Raw genomic sequence first — 15,331 nt, 5'->3', positions numbered from 1 at the left:
TGGTAGCTGATGTGGATAGCTGTAGATTGTGGTGTTGTGGGAACTAGATTGATGCCTGTAGCTACATATGTAGTAAGTGTAAGTGCATACACTTTCTCGTCTGGCGTTATGAATGCTCATGATTTCCATAAATAATGTGGTTGTCATTTGCATTATTGGACGGGACCTTCTGCTCGGTTGCAGTCTGCTGTGCTAATTGTTCTGCTTCACCTGGCAATTGTGGGTGGAGCTGCAAGAGAGACTGTTCTCCAACCAACATCACCACATGATTACAATGAAATGAACACCCCTAGCTGCTTACAGGCATTGACATAAGACGTCAACGGGGACAGATGAAGATGTGTGCCCCGACCGGGACTCGAACCCGGGATCTCCTGCTTACATGGCATACGCTCTATCCATCTGAGCCTCCGAGGAAACAGAGGATAGCGTGACTGCAGGGATTTATCTCTGGCACGCCTCCCGCGAAATCCACATTCTCAACGTATATATATCACCGCATCAGTTTAAGTTTATGTTCTATCAACATAATAAATAACATTTCACATTAACATCTTCCAGAACATGAAATTAATATTACATCTGGCAGAGCAGACAATATTCTCTACCTGACATTTTGCCACCCAAGTTCAAAATCAACACCATTTAATATCTCTGCACAGAGAAGTAGCTGGTAGCGCATTGTCATCTGCGGCACTATTCCATGGGCCAAGCTCTTCTCTGGTGCATCATCAACACAGAGTAAGTGGCCCCACATCACAGCAGGTGGCAATGTTTTAGCACCTGTCCAATTCCCAAGACATACAGCTTCCATGGATTATTCTGTCTCTGCACAGAATTTCCCACATTTCTCACACAGTGGGGTGTTCAGTCTTTTTACCTACCTTAGGCATTAAGAAATCTTCCAACATATTTCATCAGTTAAGTTAAACTTGAGTGTGACATGCTGTTTCCTACAAAATAGCTTATGACACTCCATATCCTACCACATAGGTGAAAGATGTCTGAATCATTCGTGTACATTGAACTTGTATTGCTTCTTGCTTAACTTATGCCTTTTTAACATTTTGTTATTGAAACTTAGTGTGATACTTTACACATCTTTCAGTACTACTCATGTCGTTATATTCTTTTGAGAGCAAGATAAAATAAGAACTTCATTATTCCATTTTAGTGTATTTTTACTATCTTTGTATACCTTCGCACATTTTTCAGAATGTCTTTCTTTGAAAATTATTTTTCATCTGCCTGTATGAGGAACCAAATTTCATACAATTTGGATTGTGCATAGTTTTTTCACATATCCCGTTGTGTCATAACCTGTAACTCTTTCATTAGTCTCCTGCAAAAATTATCATTGCGATTAATGCTGCTTTCCCATGTGGAGGGTGCTTCTGAAATACCATGTCTTAATTTCTTATAAGAACCAATAGATTACCTTCATTTAGAGATGAAGATACTCCATCATTATTCATAACACCTTATGGGTCACTGTTGTATATTAAATCTATGTACTCCCTACAATGATAAACGTCACCTAGTCCATGAGTTCACCTTACCTAGGCATTGGTCATCTGGGAGTCCACACAAAGAAAAATGTCAAGGTCGTCCATTCTCTAAGTTTACCTTGACTTACCCCAGCCATCTCAATTATGAGTCCACCTAGTCTATTTACCACCTAATCTAAATATTTTTTGCTGCCATTAATACTCCTTCCTGGAGCATCTAACCTCCTTGCGTATACTGTTTTATTTTGACTCGCATCCTCCTACCTAACACAAACCTTAAATTATTTATATCATCCTTTGATGTTCCATATTCTTTCTCCCAATAGGGTTACATTGTTCCTCTCCTTTTAAGTGTTATGTGTTACAGTGGAGTTGATTTGTAGTAATTTCATACTCCTTTTCTCCTGTTGCCCGATTTACTGTTGTTCGTACATTTAAGATTTTAGCTCTTGTACATTCACTTCCTTCTAAAGTGCTGGATTGCTTTCCTAGTATTCCCCCATGACGTAGCTAACATGGAAAGGAACCTCAGTACAGTAAATGCTTTCTTGTTTGTATCTCTTAGTATACTGTGGTGTGTGTGTGTGTGCGTGCGTGTGCGCGCGCGCGCGCACCTGGGTTTGTATGTATTCACATATTGTGTATATATGTATGTAAATGTATGATCCTTAACTTTTTGGATCCTCCTTTGATAACAGGATTTTTGTCAATTATTGTCATGAAATAAAGGAAGGCTTTCATCAACAGAAATGTATGAAAATTGGCGGGAAGTTGGATAGAAATGGTCCTTATAATAGAGAAGGGGGAAATAAAAGACGAAGAAGAAAATCAGAATGTTACAACTGAAGAAAGGAAAGAAGACAGATCCCAAAGACTGGTAACCCTCATCCCCCCACGCAACCCCAAGGAAACCCCTTCTGCTAAGGTTTTTCACTGTGATACTGGAGGGAGAAGTTGGTCGGCATTCCCCACAGAATAATTTTGCCACAGCTTCACCATTGCAGACTCCAAAAATTAATAGTAACAGCCCTTCCTGTTGATCATCGAAGGGTGGTTAATAGCATATGTTTGTGTTGCACATTTCTGTGTAATGTGTGTGCTTGTGTGTGTGTGTGTGTGTGTGTGTGAGAGAGAGAGAGAGAGAGAGAGAGAGAGTGGGGGGGGGGGGGGGGTGCTAGGTGTGGGTATGGGTATTGGCATGTGCGTGTGCTGCAAATGAGTCCTGTGTTCTCAAACAGTCAGGATTCCAAATCACTAGCCTCAAGAAGTCTTCTATTTCTTCTGTTCACTACCTCCCCTACAAAAAGTATATAAAACCAACACCCCATATGCCCATTGTATAAAAAGAAAATCCCCGTACCAAGCCACCGAAAGTTGGTGTTGTACAACTTTTGAGACATTTTAATGATATTGTACTTTTGTAGATGTGTTTTAAGTAGTAATATAGGACAGTGTAAGTTTAATGATTTGCATATGACAGAATAGTAAGAGAGCCAAGAATCAATGCAGGGAAAAAGGAAAAGTAGTAGTACTGCATTGATTAACTCGATTGCCTTGCATAGCCCTGTTAAGACTAAGGTCCCCCTGAGGTTTCAATGAATTTCTTAATAATTTCCATACTATGCAGGCCTTTTTCCTTGTCAACCACTGGATCCACTAGGAACATTGTTCAGCTAAGCTTCGGCCGATGTTACTGTTAAACCAAGCATGGTGTGTGGAGTGGTAATTTATGTTTTCTAGTTAAATGTTGCTAGAGAGAGCCACACAGCTGGCACAGCACATATGACTATGTAAATGTAGTAGAATGAGCATGAAGCAACGACAATGATACAGTTCACAGCACAGCACATCTACAGTTGATATTGTTTATAGTGACATTGCTTTTAACGACCTGTTGGCAGCAACAGTGAAATCTAACAGACCTGTTTAAATCCTACGTAAAAGCTATATTAAAAAAAAAAAATCATTTGTTATGACTTATCATATAAAATGACATATTTTTGTTACATTTTCAGATAAATATATCGGCTATAACGTCCAACATTCATTTTGGCTGTTACGTATTTGGGGATTACTCCCAACGACGTAATGTTTATTTTCAAACTTTTGTTTTCTGTAGATTTTTGGTTTCAGATCTAGATTGTTGGTTGCAAATCGGGTGTTAAAACAAATGTATCGTCAAATACAAAATGTGTCTGGGCACCTTTAAAGGCGAAAAACAAACAAAGCTAACTGATTACCTTAAGTAGGAAAGTATACTGCAGTATGCATTACTGTATAGCATTTTAAAGTTAAAGCAACTGGTTAAAAAACAGAACAACACTGCTTTTGCTGTGATTGTAGAAAACTAGAAAATTAAATTCCTGTATGTGTTACTTTTTCGAAGTACAGAAGTGGAATAATAGTGTATTCATTATTGATGTTTTGTGATTATGTATGTTACATATTTTGGATGTGTTAGCCACAGTAAATCACATTTTGATAACATTTTAAAGTGCAACGTAGGAGACAGTGTATGCCTTCATGGGCGTTATGTATAAAATCCTGTCTTTTCAGTTTGGTACTGTTGAGCGAAAGGCTATTTACAATTTGTACAGAAACCAGATGGCAGTTATAAGAGTCGAGGGACATGAAAGGGAAGCAGTGGTTGGGAAGGGAGTAAGACAGGGTTGTAGCCTGTCCCCGATGTTGTTCAATCTGTATATTGAGCAAGCAGTAAAGGAAACAAAAGAAAAATTCGGAGTAGGTATTAAAATTCATGGAGAAGAAATAAAAACTTTGAGGTTCGCCGATGACATTGTAATTCTGTCAGAGACAGCAAAGGACTTGCAAGAGCAGTTGAATGGAATGGACAGTGTCTTGAAAGGAGGATATAAGATGAACATCAACAAAAGCAAAACAAGGATAATGGAATGTAGTCTAATAAAGTCGGGTGATGCTGAGGGAATTAGATTAGGAAATGAGACACTTAAAGTAGTAAAGGAGTTTTGCTATTTGGGGAGCAAAATAACTGATGATGGTCGAAGTAGAGAGGATATAAAATGTAGGCTGGCAATGGCAAGGAAAGCGTTTCTGAAGAAGAGAAATTTGTTAACATCGAGTATTGATTTAAGTGTCAGGAAGTCATTTCTGAAAGTATTCGTATGGAGTGTAGCCATGTATGGAAGTGAAACATGGACGATAAATAGTTTAGACAAGAAGAGAATAGAAGCTTTCGAAATGTGGTGCTACAGAAGAATGCTGAAGATTAGATGGGTAGATCACATAACTAATGAGGAGGTATTGAATAGGATTGGGGAGAAGAGAAGTTTGTGGCACAACTTGACCAGAAGAAGGGATCGGTTGGTAGGACATGTTCTGAGGCATCAAGGGATCACCAATTTAGTATTGGAGGGCAGCGTGGAGGGTAAAAATCGTAGAGGGAGACCAAGAGATGAATACACTAAGCAGATTCAGAAGGATGTAGGTTGCAGTAGGTACTGGGAGATGAAAAAGCTTGCACAGGATAGAGTAGCATGGAGAGCTGCATCAAACCAGTCTCAGGACTGAAGACCACAACAACAACAACTGTTGATTGATTTTTGTAATACAGTAAATGGAATGAAGTTGTGTCATTCATGATTGTTATGCTATACAGCAGTTACAGTAACTTTTAAGCAAGCTCAGCTTTTTATCTCATTCATTATTGAACAATTTACATTGCTGCTACTTCTTTCTTCACTTAATTTTGTATATTACTGGCATTTTATTGCTGCATGTACTGCATAAACACAAGGAAAATTCCTCTTCAGTAAACTGAGGTCTGTAGTTCATTAGCAGTTGACATGTTTTCCAATGTCAATGAAGTATTCTCGTAAACTGTGTATTATAGTGGTAGTATTGGATACCTTAATAGGTTACAGGTTTACACACTTCGACCATCAATCTAATAAAACAAAAATACATGTAACACCTCGTCCTCTTGCAAGGGGTCCAAAGAAATCTGTTGGTGTCAAATAGTATAATTACTTGGATATTATTGGGTTCACTTGTATATTATGCTAGAATTATTTTCCTTTTATTTTTGCCAAGCACTATCAAATTATAATTATTACATTCCTACATAAGTTCTTTCAATCGTAAAACTTTTATGATATATTTAATATACTTTCTGATACCAAAATGCCCATATCTGTTGTGTGTATACCATATTAAGTTGGATTATGTCTTGTAGGGAATACAAAATTTCCGGTGATTGGAGTTTGTGTATATACCATATTAAGTTGGATTATGTCTTGTAGGGAATACAAAATTTCCGGTGATTGGAGTTCTCATCATTTCTCCAAAACTAAATGTTGTTGCAAATTTTTCATAAGTTTGTTTATGTACTTGGTAAATCTTGTTGTTCTACTAATGACCATCCTGCCAGCTGTTAGCAGTTTATGAACTGGAGCATTCCTGATGTAATGTTCCATATATCACCAAAATTTCCCTAAGAGCAATTTACTAGAACTTACGGAGAGCTGCCTGACAAGGAGAGGCCAGACCCTGCAGCTGACTAATTTTGACATGCTTCAGCATACGTCAGGGAAGGGGACATTTGAAGATAACTCCTTTGAAGAAGTTGAAGAATATCAAGTTTTCTTTCACTACAATAACCAATAATTTTATTCCTTGTTGTTGTTGTTTTTGTGATCTTCAGTCCAAAGACTGGTTTGATGCTGCACTCCATGCCATTCTATCCTGTGCATGCCTCTCTTCATCTCAGCAAACTTACTGCAACATCCATCCATGTGAACATGGTCACTGTATTCATCTCTTGGTCATTCTCTACAGTTTTAACCCTCCACCCCTCTCTCTCTCTCTCTCTCTCTCTCTCTCTCTCTCCCTCTCTCTCTCTCCCCCTCCCCCCCCCCCCTCCTCCCCCCCCCTCCAATACTAAACTAATGATTCTTTGATGTTTCAATGTGTCCTATCACCTGATCCATACATTTAGTCGTGCAACAATTTTTTCTCCCTCTCACCATTTCTGTTCTTGTACTTCATTGTTTACGTGATCTATGTATTTAATCTACATCATTTTTTGAAGCATCAGTGTTCAAAAGCTTCTCTTCTCTACTCACATTAGCCGCTAATTGTCCTCATTTCACCACCATACAAAGCTATACTGCAGATCATACCCCCAGGAACGACTTCCTAACACTTAAATTACTAATCCTTGTTAACTCTTCTTCAGAAACACTTTTCTTGCCATTGCCAATCTACATGTTATATCCTCTCTACTTCGGCCATTATCAGTTATTTTACTGTCTGAATAACAATATCTGTCTACTGCTTTTAGCGTCTCTTTTCCTTATCTAATTCCCTCAGCAGTGGCTGATTTAATGCAACTGCATTCCATACCCTTGTTCTGCTTTTGTTGAATTCATCTTATAACCTCCTCTCAAGATACTGGCTATTCTGTTCAACTGCTCTTCCAAGTCCTTTGCTGTCTCCTATAGTATTACAATGTCATCAGTAATCCCCAAAGTTTTTATTTCTTCTCCCTGAACTTAAATTCCCTCTCCAATGTTTTTGTTTCTTTTATTGGTTGCTCATGTACAGATTGTATAACATTGGGAATAGGCTACAACCTTGTCTCTCTCTCTTCTCAACCATTGCATCTCTTTCATGCCCTTTGACTCTTATAACTTCTGTCAGGTTTCTGTACAAGCTGTGTATAACTTTTCGCTCTCTGTATTTTACCCTTGCTACTTTCAGAATCTCAAAGCGTGTATTCCAGTCAACGTTGTCAAAAGCTTTCTCTAAGTTTACAGATGCTGTAAATGTAGGTTGCCCGTCTAATATTATAAGTTGTATGGTTAGTATTGCCTCGTGTCTTCCTTCTTTTATTCGGAACACAAATGATCTTCCCCGAGATTGGCTTCTTCCAATTTCACCATTCTTTTGTAAATAACTTGTCAGTGTTTGCAACCATGACCAATTAAACTGATAATTCAGTAATATTCACACCTGTCTGCAAATGCTTTCTTTGGAATTGGAATTATTACATTCTTTTTGAAGTCTGAGGATATTTTGCCAGTCTCATGCATCTTGCACACCAGGTAGTATAGTAGACTGTAGTCTACTTATAGTATTCTATCTCTTTGCCTCAGTCACGTCTAAATGATAGACCTCTGGCTTCAAGACGTAGGTGCAAGACCTGTCCCATACATCCTCCCACCACCACCTACTCCAGTCCGGTCACAAGCATCACCTATCCCATCAGAGGCAGGGCTACCTTTGAAACCAGTCATGTGATATACAAGCTAAGTTACAATCACTGTACTGCATTCTACATGTGCATGACAACTAACTAGCTGTCTGTCTGCATGGATGGCCACGGACAAACTGTGGCCAAGAAACAGCTGGAACACTCCATTGCTGAGCACACAGTCCAATGCATTGTTGTTCATTTGAATGACTACTTCGCAGCCTGTGCCATTTCGATCCTTCCTAACACACCCAGCTTTCCTGAATTGCGCAGGCGGTAACCCTCCCTACAATACATCCTACGTTCTCGTAATCCTCCTGGCCTCAAACTTTGTTATTTCTTTGTTCTGCACTCTGGCCCCTTCTCTGTTCCCAATCTTGCACTACACAGTCTTCTATTCCACCAATGCACCCACTGTCTTTTAACATCTCTCCTTTTCCACTACCTCACCTACCCCCTTCTCTCACTAACTTTCCGACTGCACCTAGCTGCCCTCCCTCCACCTCGTCCCTGTATGCTCCCAGAAGCAGCACTTTACCGTCCCCCATCCCTACCCTGCTATCTGTTCCCCTTCCTGCCCCAGCCTCCTCCTTAACCCCACCATCCGGTTGTGTCTCCCATCATGTGCAGCTGCTAGCAGTGTGGCTTCAGCAGCCAGTGACTGCAGTCATGGTTATGTGAGTTTTGAGCGTGTGTGTGTGTGTGTGTGTGTGTGTGTGTGTGTGTGTGTGTGTGTGTGTGTGTGTGTGTTTTCTATCTCCGACAAAGGCCTTGAAAGCTCATTTTCTGACAGTCTTTTTGTTGTACCTATCTACGCTGCATGGTGAGTAGCAACTGTCCTTTCCATAATATTGTTACATTCCATCCTGGATTTTCCCTTGTTATATGTGTAACAGTTCTCTTTTCATTGCCTACCACTTAGTAGTTTTGTCGTAATAATAATACTATAGATTGTTGCGATTTGCTTCATGGTCAAACAGATGAATCAGACGAAAAGTGGGAATACAGTCTCTTCCAGCACTTTTCACAGTTAACATTACATAAAGCTCTAATATCATTTGGTTAATTGATTTTGCCATCTGCCATCTGAACATAGTCCTTGCCTGAGATTTCAGTGACAGAAAATACATTGAAGCTTATATCCAGTTCATATAACACATTTTTAAGAACTACATTGTACACTGTTTATCAAAAGCCTTTAGTCAAGCACCTCCCACTCACAAACGATGTCTGGTTCAGAAGCCATCATTGGTGCCATCAGGGAGTGGTTCATTTGGTGAGACAGCTAGCCACATCCCTGGGGTGGAAGCCAAGACATCGCTTTGCAGCGTTGTTCCCAGAACCAATCATGTGCCTCTGGTTTGGAGTAAGTGGAAAGCTTAAACGAGGGGCTCAGATGATTCTGTGATGGTCTTGGATGTGCATTTTGTAGGAACCCAGATAGCAGATGTCATTTGTGATCTCAGTCCTTCATCTTGATGTGCAGTGTCCATAAGCAAACCAACTGCCTTGCTTCTTTGAACCTGGTAATGAGGTGTTTAAAGTGGTCGTCTTGAGTATCATCCAGTTGAAAAGAGAACGGTGTATCCTTTGTGTTTCAGTCTCCCGAGCAGAAATGTGGTGCAAAGCCAGTATCTTGCTTTACTGTGTTGTATACAAATTCACAATGGTCAGCAGTGTATCCCAATCTCTGTTCAACGTCAGTGTATATTGAGAGCATATCTGCCTTATGTGAGACCATTCGTCTGCAGGTAGGCAGTTATCATCCTGTTAGTGCTGTTGCTATGGGAAATTGCCTTTTACAATAGTTTGGACTGCAAAACTTTTCCAGAGATCATCAAACAAAATGTCATCATCTACAAAGACATTGCAGTTTTGGGAGCTTTAGCTGTCAGCTCAACTTTGGTGACAGCATAATGAGTGAGGTAGTCAATGCAGGCTATTGTCCATCGATTTCTGTTTGTCGACTTTGGAAACTTCTCAAGGCTGATTCCAGTTCTACGGAATGATACTGCCGCAGGCTGTTTTGGTACCAGATACTCCATAGGTAATTGTGGCACATGCTTCCAATTGCTTTCATTCCTTGCCATAAGTAATTGTGGCACATGCTTTCATATGCTTTCATTCCTTGCAGTAGGTAATTGTGGCACATGCTTCCATTTGCTTTCATTCTTTGCAGTGGCTCACATATTGTAATGACTTGGTAGAGACCTGGCAACTGATACATGTGTCTGATCCTATCTAGACTCTTCACAAATTCCAGGTGATGAGATGCTTTTGTGTTATGGAAAAACAGCAGGATAGCTGGCCGTAGGTGAGCTGGGATAGTAAGCAACCATTTTTGTCCCCTTGGATTATAGTTCGTCTTATATGATATTCCGTATATTAATTGGAATTCTCCTTTTGTCAGTTCCTCCTCCTTCAAGGTTCTATGGTTTTCAGCAGTGCTAGATTATCTCTTTGCTCAGCAGCAGTGTCATTTAATGCTGTGATGATTTAGGTTTCACCCGTGCTCCTTTGTTCTACCAAAGGATTTCTTGAAAGATACTCCTTAAGCCTCAGAGGATCAAGGACTGGAAGTTCAGTGATATCATCTTGTGGCATCTTTCCCACTTCCTAATGGATTATCTGTCATTGAACTGATAACACCCTGTGTGAACACTGGCTGATTGATGGGTGATCCACAGTGTTGATACGGTGTGTTACCATGGGCTGTTTGGTCTTGTCTTTTCTCCACTCCAGATTTTAAAGCATTTGAAAATAGATACAGAATCCCCAACATCTCCGAAATTGTTCCTCTCTTTGGCAGTTTGATAGTACCTACCTCCCTTATGTTGTCTGTAGTGGCAACAGAGCATGATTCTTCAGCATTGGCATCAAGGTGGCCTTTCTGGAGTGGTTTGATTGCCCTTAGGCGTGTACCTTTAAAGGATGAGTTGTGGCTGCTTGTGACTTTAGTGATACAAAATTCTCCTTGACCAACTACAGTGCTTATGATTTGCATCCAGATTTCTTTTGTGAGCCTCAGTAGCTTTCTGCAGTCAACAAAAGCTCCACAGTTTTAAATGAACATCTCAATTAATGACTGGAATGCGTCTCATTGATGAAGGCAGGATAACAGCATCTACAGTGGCAATGAGCTGTGCAGACCAATCTTTGTTATGTGTGGTTGTTGGAGTAGCTTCATCAGTGTAGAGCTCTGATCTTCCACAGTCTTTGACTGCTTGTGATGCCTGCAAGATGTCTCATCTGAAAATTAACATTATGACTGTGTTCTGTTAAAATGACAAATTTGAAGGGCATGCTCTATCATTGGCAGATAATCGTGCAGTACAGTTCCTATTGGCTGCATGTATTTCTGATTTATGACGTACAGCATAATTACTTGTGTATCACCAAACATAAGTGTTCTTTAGCTGTCAATGATAAGCATTTCACATTATAGAAAAGGAAACCCTTGAGTCGACTAGCACTCGGACAGGTTGGCCATTGATGAGTACTTCAGCAAGATTCCTTACCATCTTGGTAATGGTTATCCATGGAGAATTTTCATCTGTGGCAGCAACAGCTTAGTCGGTGTTTGCCTTGCTCAGTTTTTCTGAATTTATTTGCTAGGTGAGTGGCTGTTATCTCTGTATGGCAACAATGAACAGCTAAGGTGTGGGGGGAGCGATGTCATCTAGGGCATGGAGATGGGCATTGTAACACAGTTCGGGTATAATTGTCTATGTTGACTGGTATAAACAGAACTATTGTAATGCTTGACATCTGGTGACATAGCCTTCTTTCTCTGAAGTAGCATACATTGTACCCAGGCTGTACACAGTGGAAACACATTGGCATTTTGTCCTCTATGCTACAGCAGTCTGTTCTTCTGCAGAATGGTATATTTGGCAGAGGAGTGAGTTGTACCTCTATTGGTCAGGTGCAGGGTTGTCATTTGATGGCTGTAGCACAAATCCAAGTTAGCTTTTTTGACAAGAGGTGGAGTCCAACTGTTTTAGTTGCCAGAAAATGCTGTATCTCTTCTTCTCTCACTGCCTAGTGAGATCATGGTGATCTTCCGAAACTGTCATAGGTAGCATATTCGAGAGTCAGTCATACTTCTTTTGTCTGACTCTTTGTCTGTTGTATTTCCACAGCGCACTGGCACCATCTTTTTGTTGTTGTAACATCCATTACCAGATGGGATTGGTACATCCTTTCTGTGGCCTCTTTCTTTAAATCTGAGATATTGTCAGCTTCTGTCATATTCAGATTTACAATGTGGTATAGGATCAAAACATTCTGTGTGTTGGACTGTTATGTTTCCCCATGCCCCATGATGCTGGGCTGTGTTCTTCCATTAAGTGAACTCACCACTGATTGTCACCATATATTTTCTTTAGTTTGGCCAGGAATTTGTTCTAATTGTGAGCTTCTCTTCATTGTCCTTGCACCACTACTAAGCTGTACATTCCACCTATTGTATTTGGAGAGTTTGTAGAACCTTTTCAGCTATTTTGTTTGATCTCAGCTAGCATCTTCAGAAAACACCAATGCATGCCTGGTGTGCATATGACTTGTTTATTTTTTGAATCCAATGGTTTTCTTAATATACATACTGTGGGAATGATGTACTGCTTGTATTTGGTTCTTGTCCATGTAAGTGATGGCTTTTACATTGCCTAATCAAAACTGTGGTTTTGAAGTACCCAGTGTCTCCACTAAACAACTTCTTGTCAGAACCACATTCAAGTCCAAATCTAAAAGCAGGGTCATCAGCGAAGTACAGCACTTAGCACTGAAATCGTGTTTATCTAGCATCAGCTTACAGACTGGAATCGAACTCCTTTATGAAGAGTGTTGCTGTTTAGATAAACATTGAGTGTTGCAGGATATACAATCATCACAAACAAAGGAACCTTGAAAACCTTCTAGAAATAGTAAATAACAAATAATTGCTAGTGATCAGGTTTGAACCGGTGACCTGCAGCACACTAGCCAGAAATGCTATTTGCAACACTACACTGCATGGATGACAACTCGCAGCAATATATTTAAGTATCATATTTAAATCTAAACAGTTGTAATGTATTGTCTGTGAAATCCTTTCAGTATTTTGTGTCTGAAATTGAGACACATGCTATATAAATAACAACTTTATGTGACTTGGCAAGCTCTAAACATAGAATGATGTCCTTTGCAGATGCGCCACTGATCGGTGATGACATGATTTCACTGAGCTGGCTTTGTAAAGGGATATTATTTTCCTCAAACAGTTATTGACCCAAGGTTTATTGGGGACATAATTCTCCTACTCCATTGGCAAATTACATAGCAAAATCAGTTGGTGTATGTATTATTAGCAATTTCACATTGGCTTCGCTACATGGTTACATGTTCCTTATAAAATATGTTCTGTTAAAATGTAGCTGCAGATGCCTAGGAATTACCTTATACCCTTTCAGTATGGGTACATTTAGTTGTGTCTGTGTAGAGGGCGGGGGGGGGGGGGGGGGGGGTGGACTGTGTGTTGGCAAATGGTTTTTGATTGTTATAGATTACAAATGTTCTATACACCTGCAGAAATGTCACTGGTATAGCTGCTGTCATATCACTGATACAAACTGTCTCCCAGTGTGTATCTGAATCTCCAAAAATATGCACACTTCTTTTATTTTCTTAAAAAAAGTACTCATTGCAAAATATAACTCTCTGCTGTTACTTTTTAGCCTCGCCGAGAAGAAGATAAGTCTGATAATAAGAGGTATAGAGAAATAAAGGAAAAACTGAGGAAAAGGAAAGAACTGGCACGTCAGCATGCAGAAAAATCAAAAAGATATCACCGTGAAAGTAAATTTCATTCTAACACAAGGTCATCAGAAAAACCCGTGACTGTTGCTGCTGATACTTCAAGTGATACAGCCAGGAAAATTAAGGATCAGTTCCGACTGCAGATGGCTGGTGTAATTGTGCAATATCTAAATCCATATAGAAAACCAGAATGTCAGAAAGCACGTATAACAAACACAGATGACTTCAAGCATCTTGCTAGAAAGGTAAGCTGATTAGTTGAACATTGATTTTCTGTTTTTGTCTTGTATCACGACATAAATTATCTATTTTACGCTTTATTTCAGCTGACACATTTTGTAATGCTGAAGGAGTTGAAACACTGCCGAAGTGTTGAGGACCTTGAATGCAATGATAATGTGAAACATAAAGCACGAGACTTTATAAAAAAATACATGGCTAAATTTGGTGCTGTGTATCAAAGACCAAAAGAGGAGGACCAGTAGAAGATCAGTTAATTTATCCATGTTGTGATATGTGAGTGGGTGTTTTGTTGATTTTGATGTTTGTAAATAATTTTACATATGAAATTGTTTTGAATTTTGTGAACCATTGGGTTATCTGGAAACAGAATAACAGGCAGATTGATGCCTTAGCCAGCCCCCTCCACCTACTATTGTTCCCTTCTCAGGTGGTACCTACCATTCCTGTTTCATGCTCAATATTATGTTAATTTTAATTGTTATGTAAAGAAAAAACTATTTTTTTATTTATAAAATTCTTATCAAAATTAAGGAATCAAAGAATGCCACAATTTTAATGTTGTCATAATTACAGTACATGTTTCATTATTCACTTTAGAGCTATTAGAAAACTCTTGTGGTACATTTCATCATTATAAATGACAGGATTTGTCTTTGAAGCTAAGCTGTTTTTTTTATGAGTGTTTAATTGGACAATTCACGTAGTTACATTTATTGTATGTGCTGTTATTGCATCAGGTAACAATTCTTCAGCAACCAAGAATGATTTGCAACAAAATTCTATGGGCAATGAGTTTTATGCGTGACTGTGGTGAAAAGTACAATTTGTTATTGTCTCTGTTGAGCAACAATTTGAACAGTAACTAAGTGATGTAAATATTTATTATGTGAATTTGGCACAGGCTTGCTAATAGAAAAGGGCAGCAGTGAAGACTATTGACACCAGTGTAGAAATTAGAGAAACTGTAAAATTGTACATTGATGTGATGTACAACTTGTAATTGTACAATTCAAAGTGTTCGTGAAATATATATAGATATGTACATAACAACATTAAATTAATCACTGGAATATTTATTATTATTTTTTAAAAAAAGTAGTATGTATTAAAATAATAGATTCTTTTTGTGATGACACAATAGCCCTTGATTTTATTTTGACAAAAAGTACAAGAGACTGCCGTCTTGGATGAAGTAGATTGTAAATTCCTATTTCCTTTCCAGGTATACCATATGAAATATTTTGATGCTATATTTTAAGTTCATATTAGTATGTCTCATACTACAAAAGGTATACTGTTAACAAATAGTAGAATTCGCATTGTCTTGTTTTCAACCCAAAATGTTTCATATTGTCACTTGTGATTAAATCTTGTGGATCAAGCACTGTCTGCAAGAATAGGTTTACTTAAACTCTGTTTACATCAAATTTTAAATTTTTTCTCCTATGACAAACGTCTCTTTTGCAACCATTTTCCACATATAACCTCATCTTCAACTCCCCTCTAGCTGCAAATTAATGATGCCTGCCTATGCTAACATCACAGAAAGAAT

The 15,331-nt window shown here is 38.9% G+C and overlaps 1 protein-coding gene across 4 annotated transcripts in view; it reads left to right on the top strand.

Moving 5' to 3' along the window:
- The window catches only part of LOC124595805, a 249,294-nt gene extending 234,458 nt beyond the window's left edge, over positions 1-14,836 (top strand). For all 4 annotated transcript variants that reach the window (XM_047134699.1, XM_047134700.1, XM_047134697.1 and 1 more), the window contains 2 exons: positions 13,455-13,781; positions 13,863-14,836. In XM_047134699.1, the coding sequence (XP_046990655.1) occupies positions 13,455-13,781; positions 13,863-14,021 (486 nt within the window). In that variant the 3' untranslated portion in view covers positions 14,022-14,836. The remainder of the gene's footprint in view (positions 1-13,454; positions 13,782-13,862) is intronic.
- Positions 14,837-15,331: the final 495 nt, after the last annotated feature.

This window comes from Schistocerca americana, chromosome 2 (genome assembly GCF_021461395.2).
Source record: "Schistocerca americana isolate TAMUIC-IGC-003095 chromosome 2, iqSchAmer2.1, whole genome shotgun sequence".
NCBI lineage: Eukaryota > Metazoa > Arthropoda > Insecta > Orthoptera > Acrididae > Schistocerca > Schistocerca americana.
This window is presented reverse-complemented; position numbering and strand designations above follow the sequence as displayed.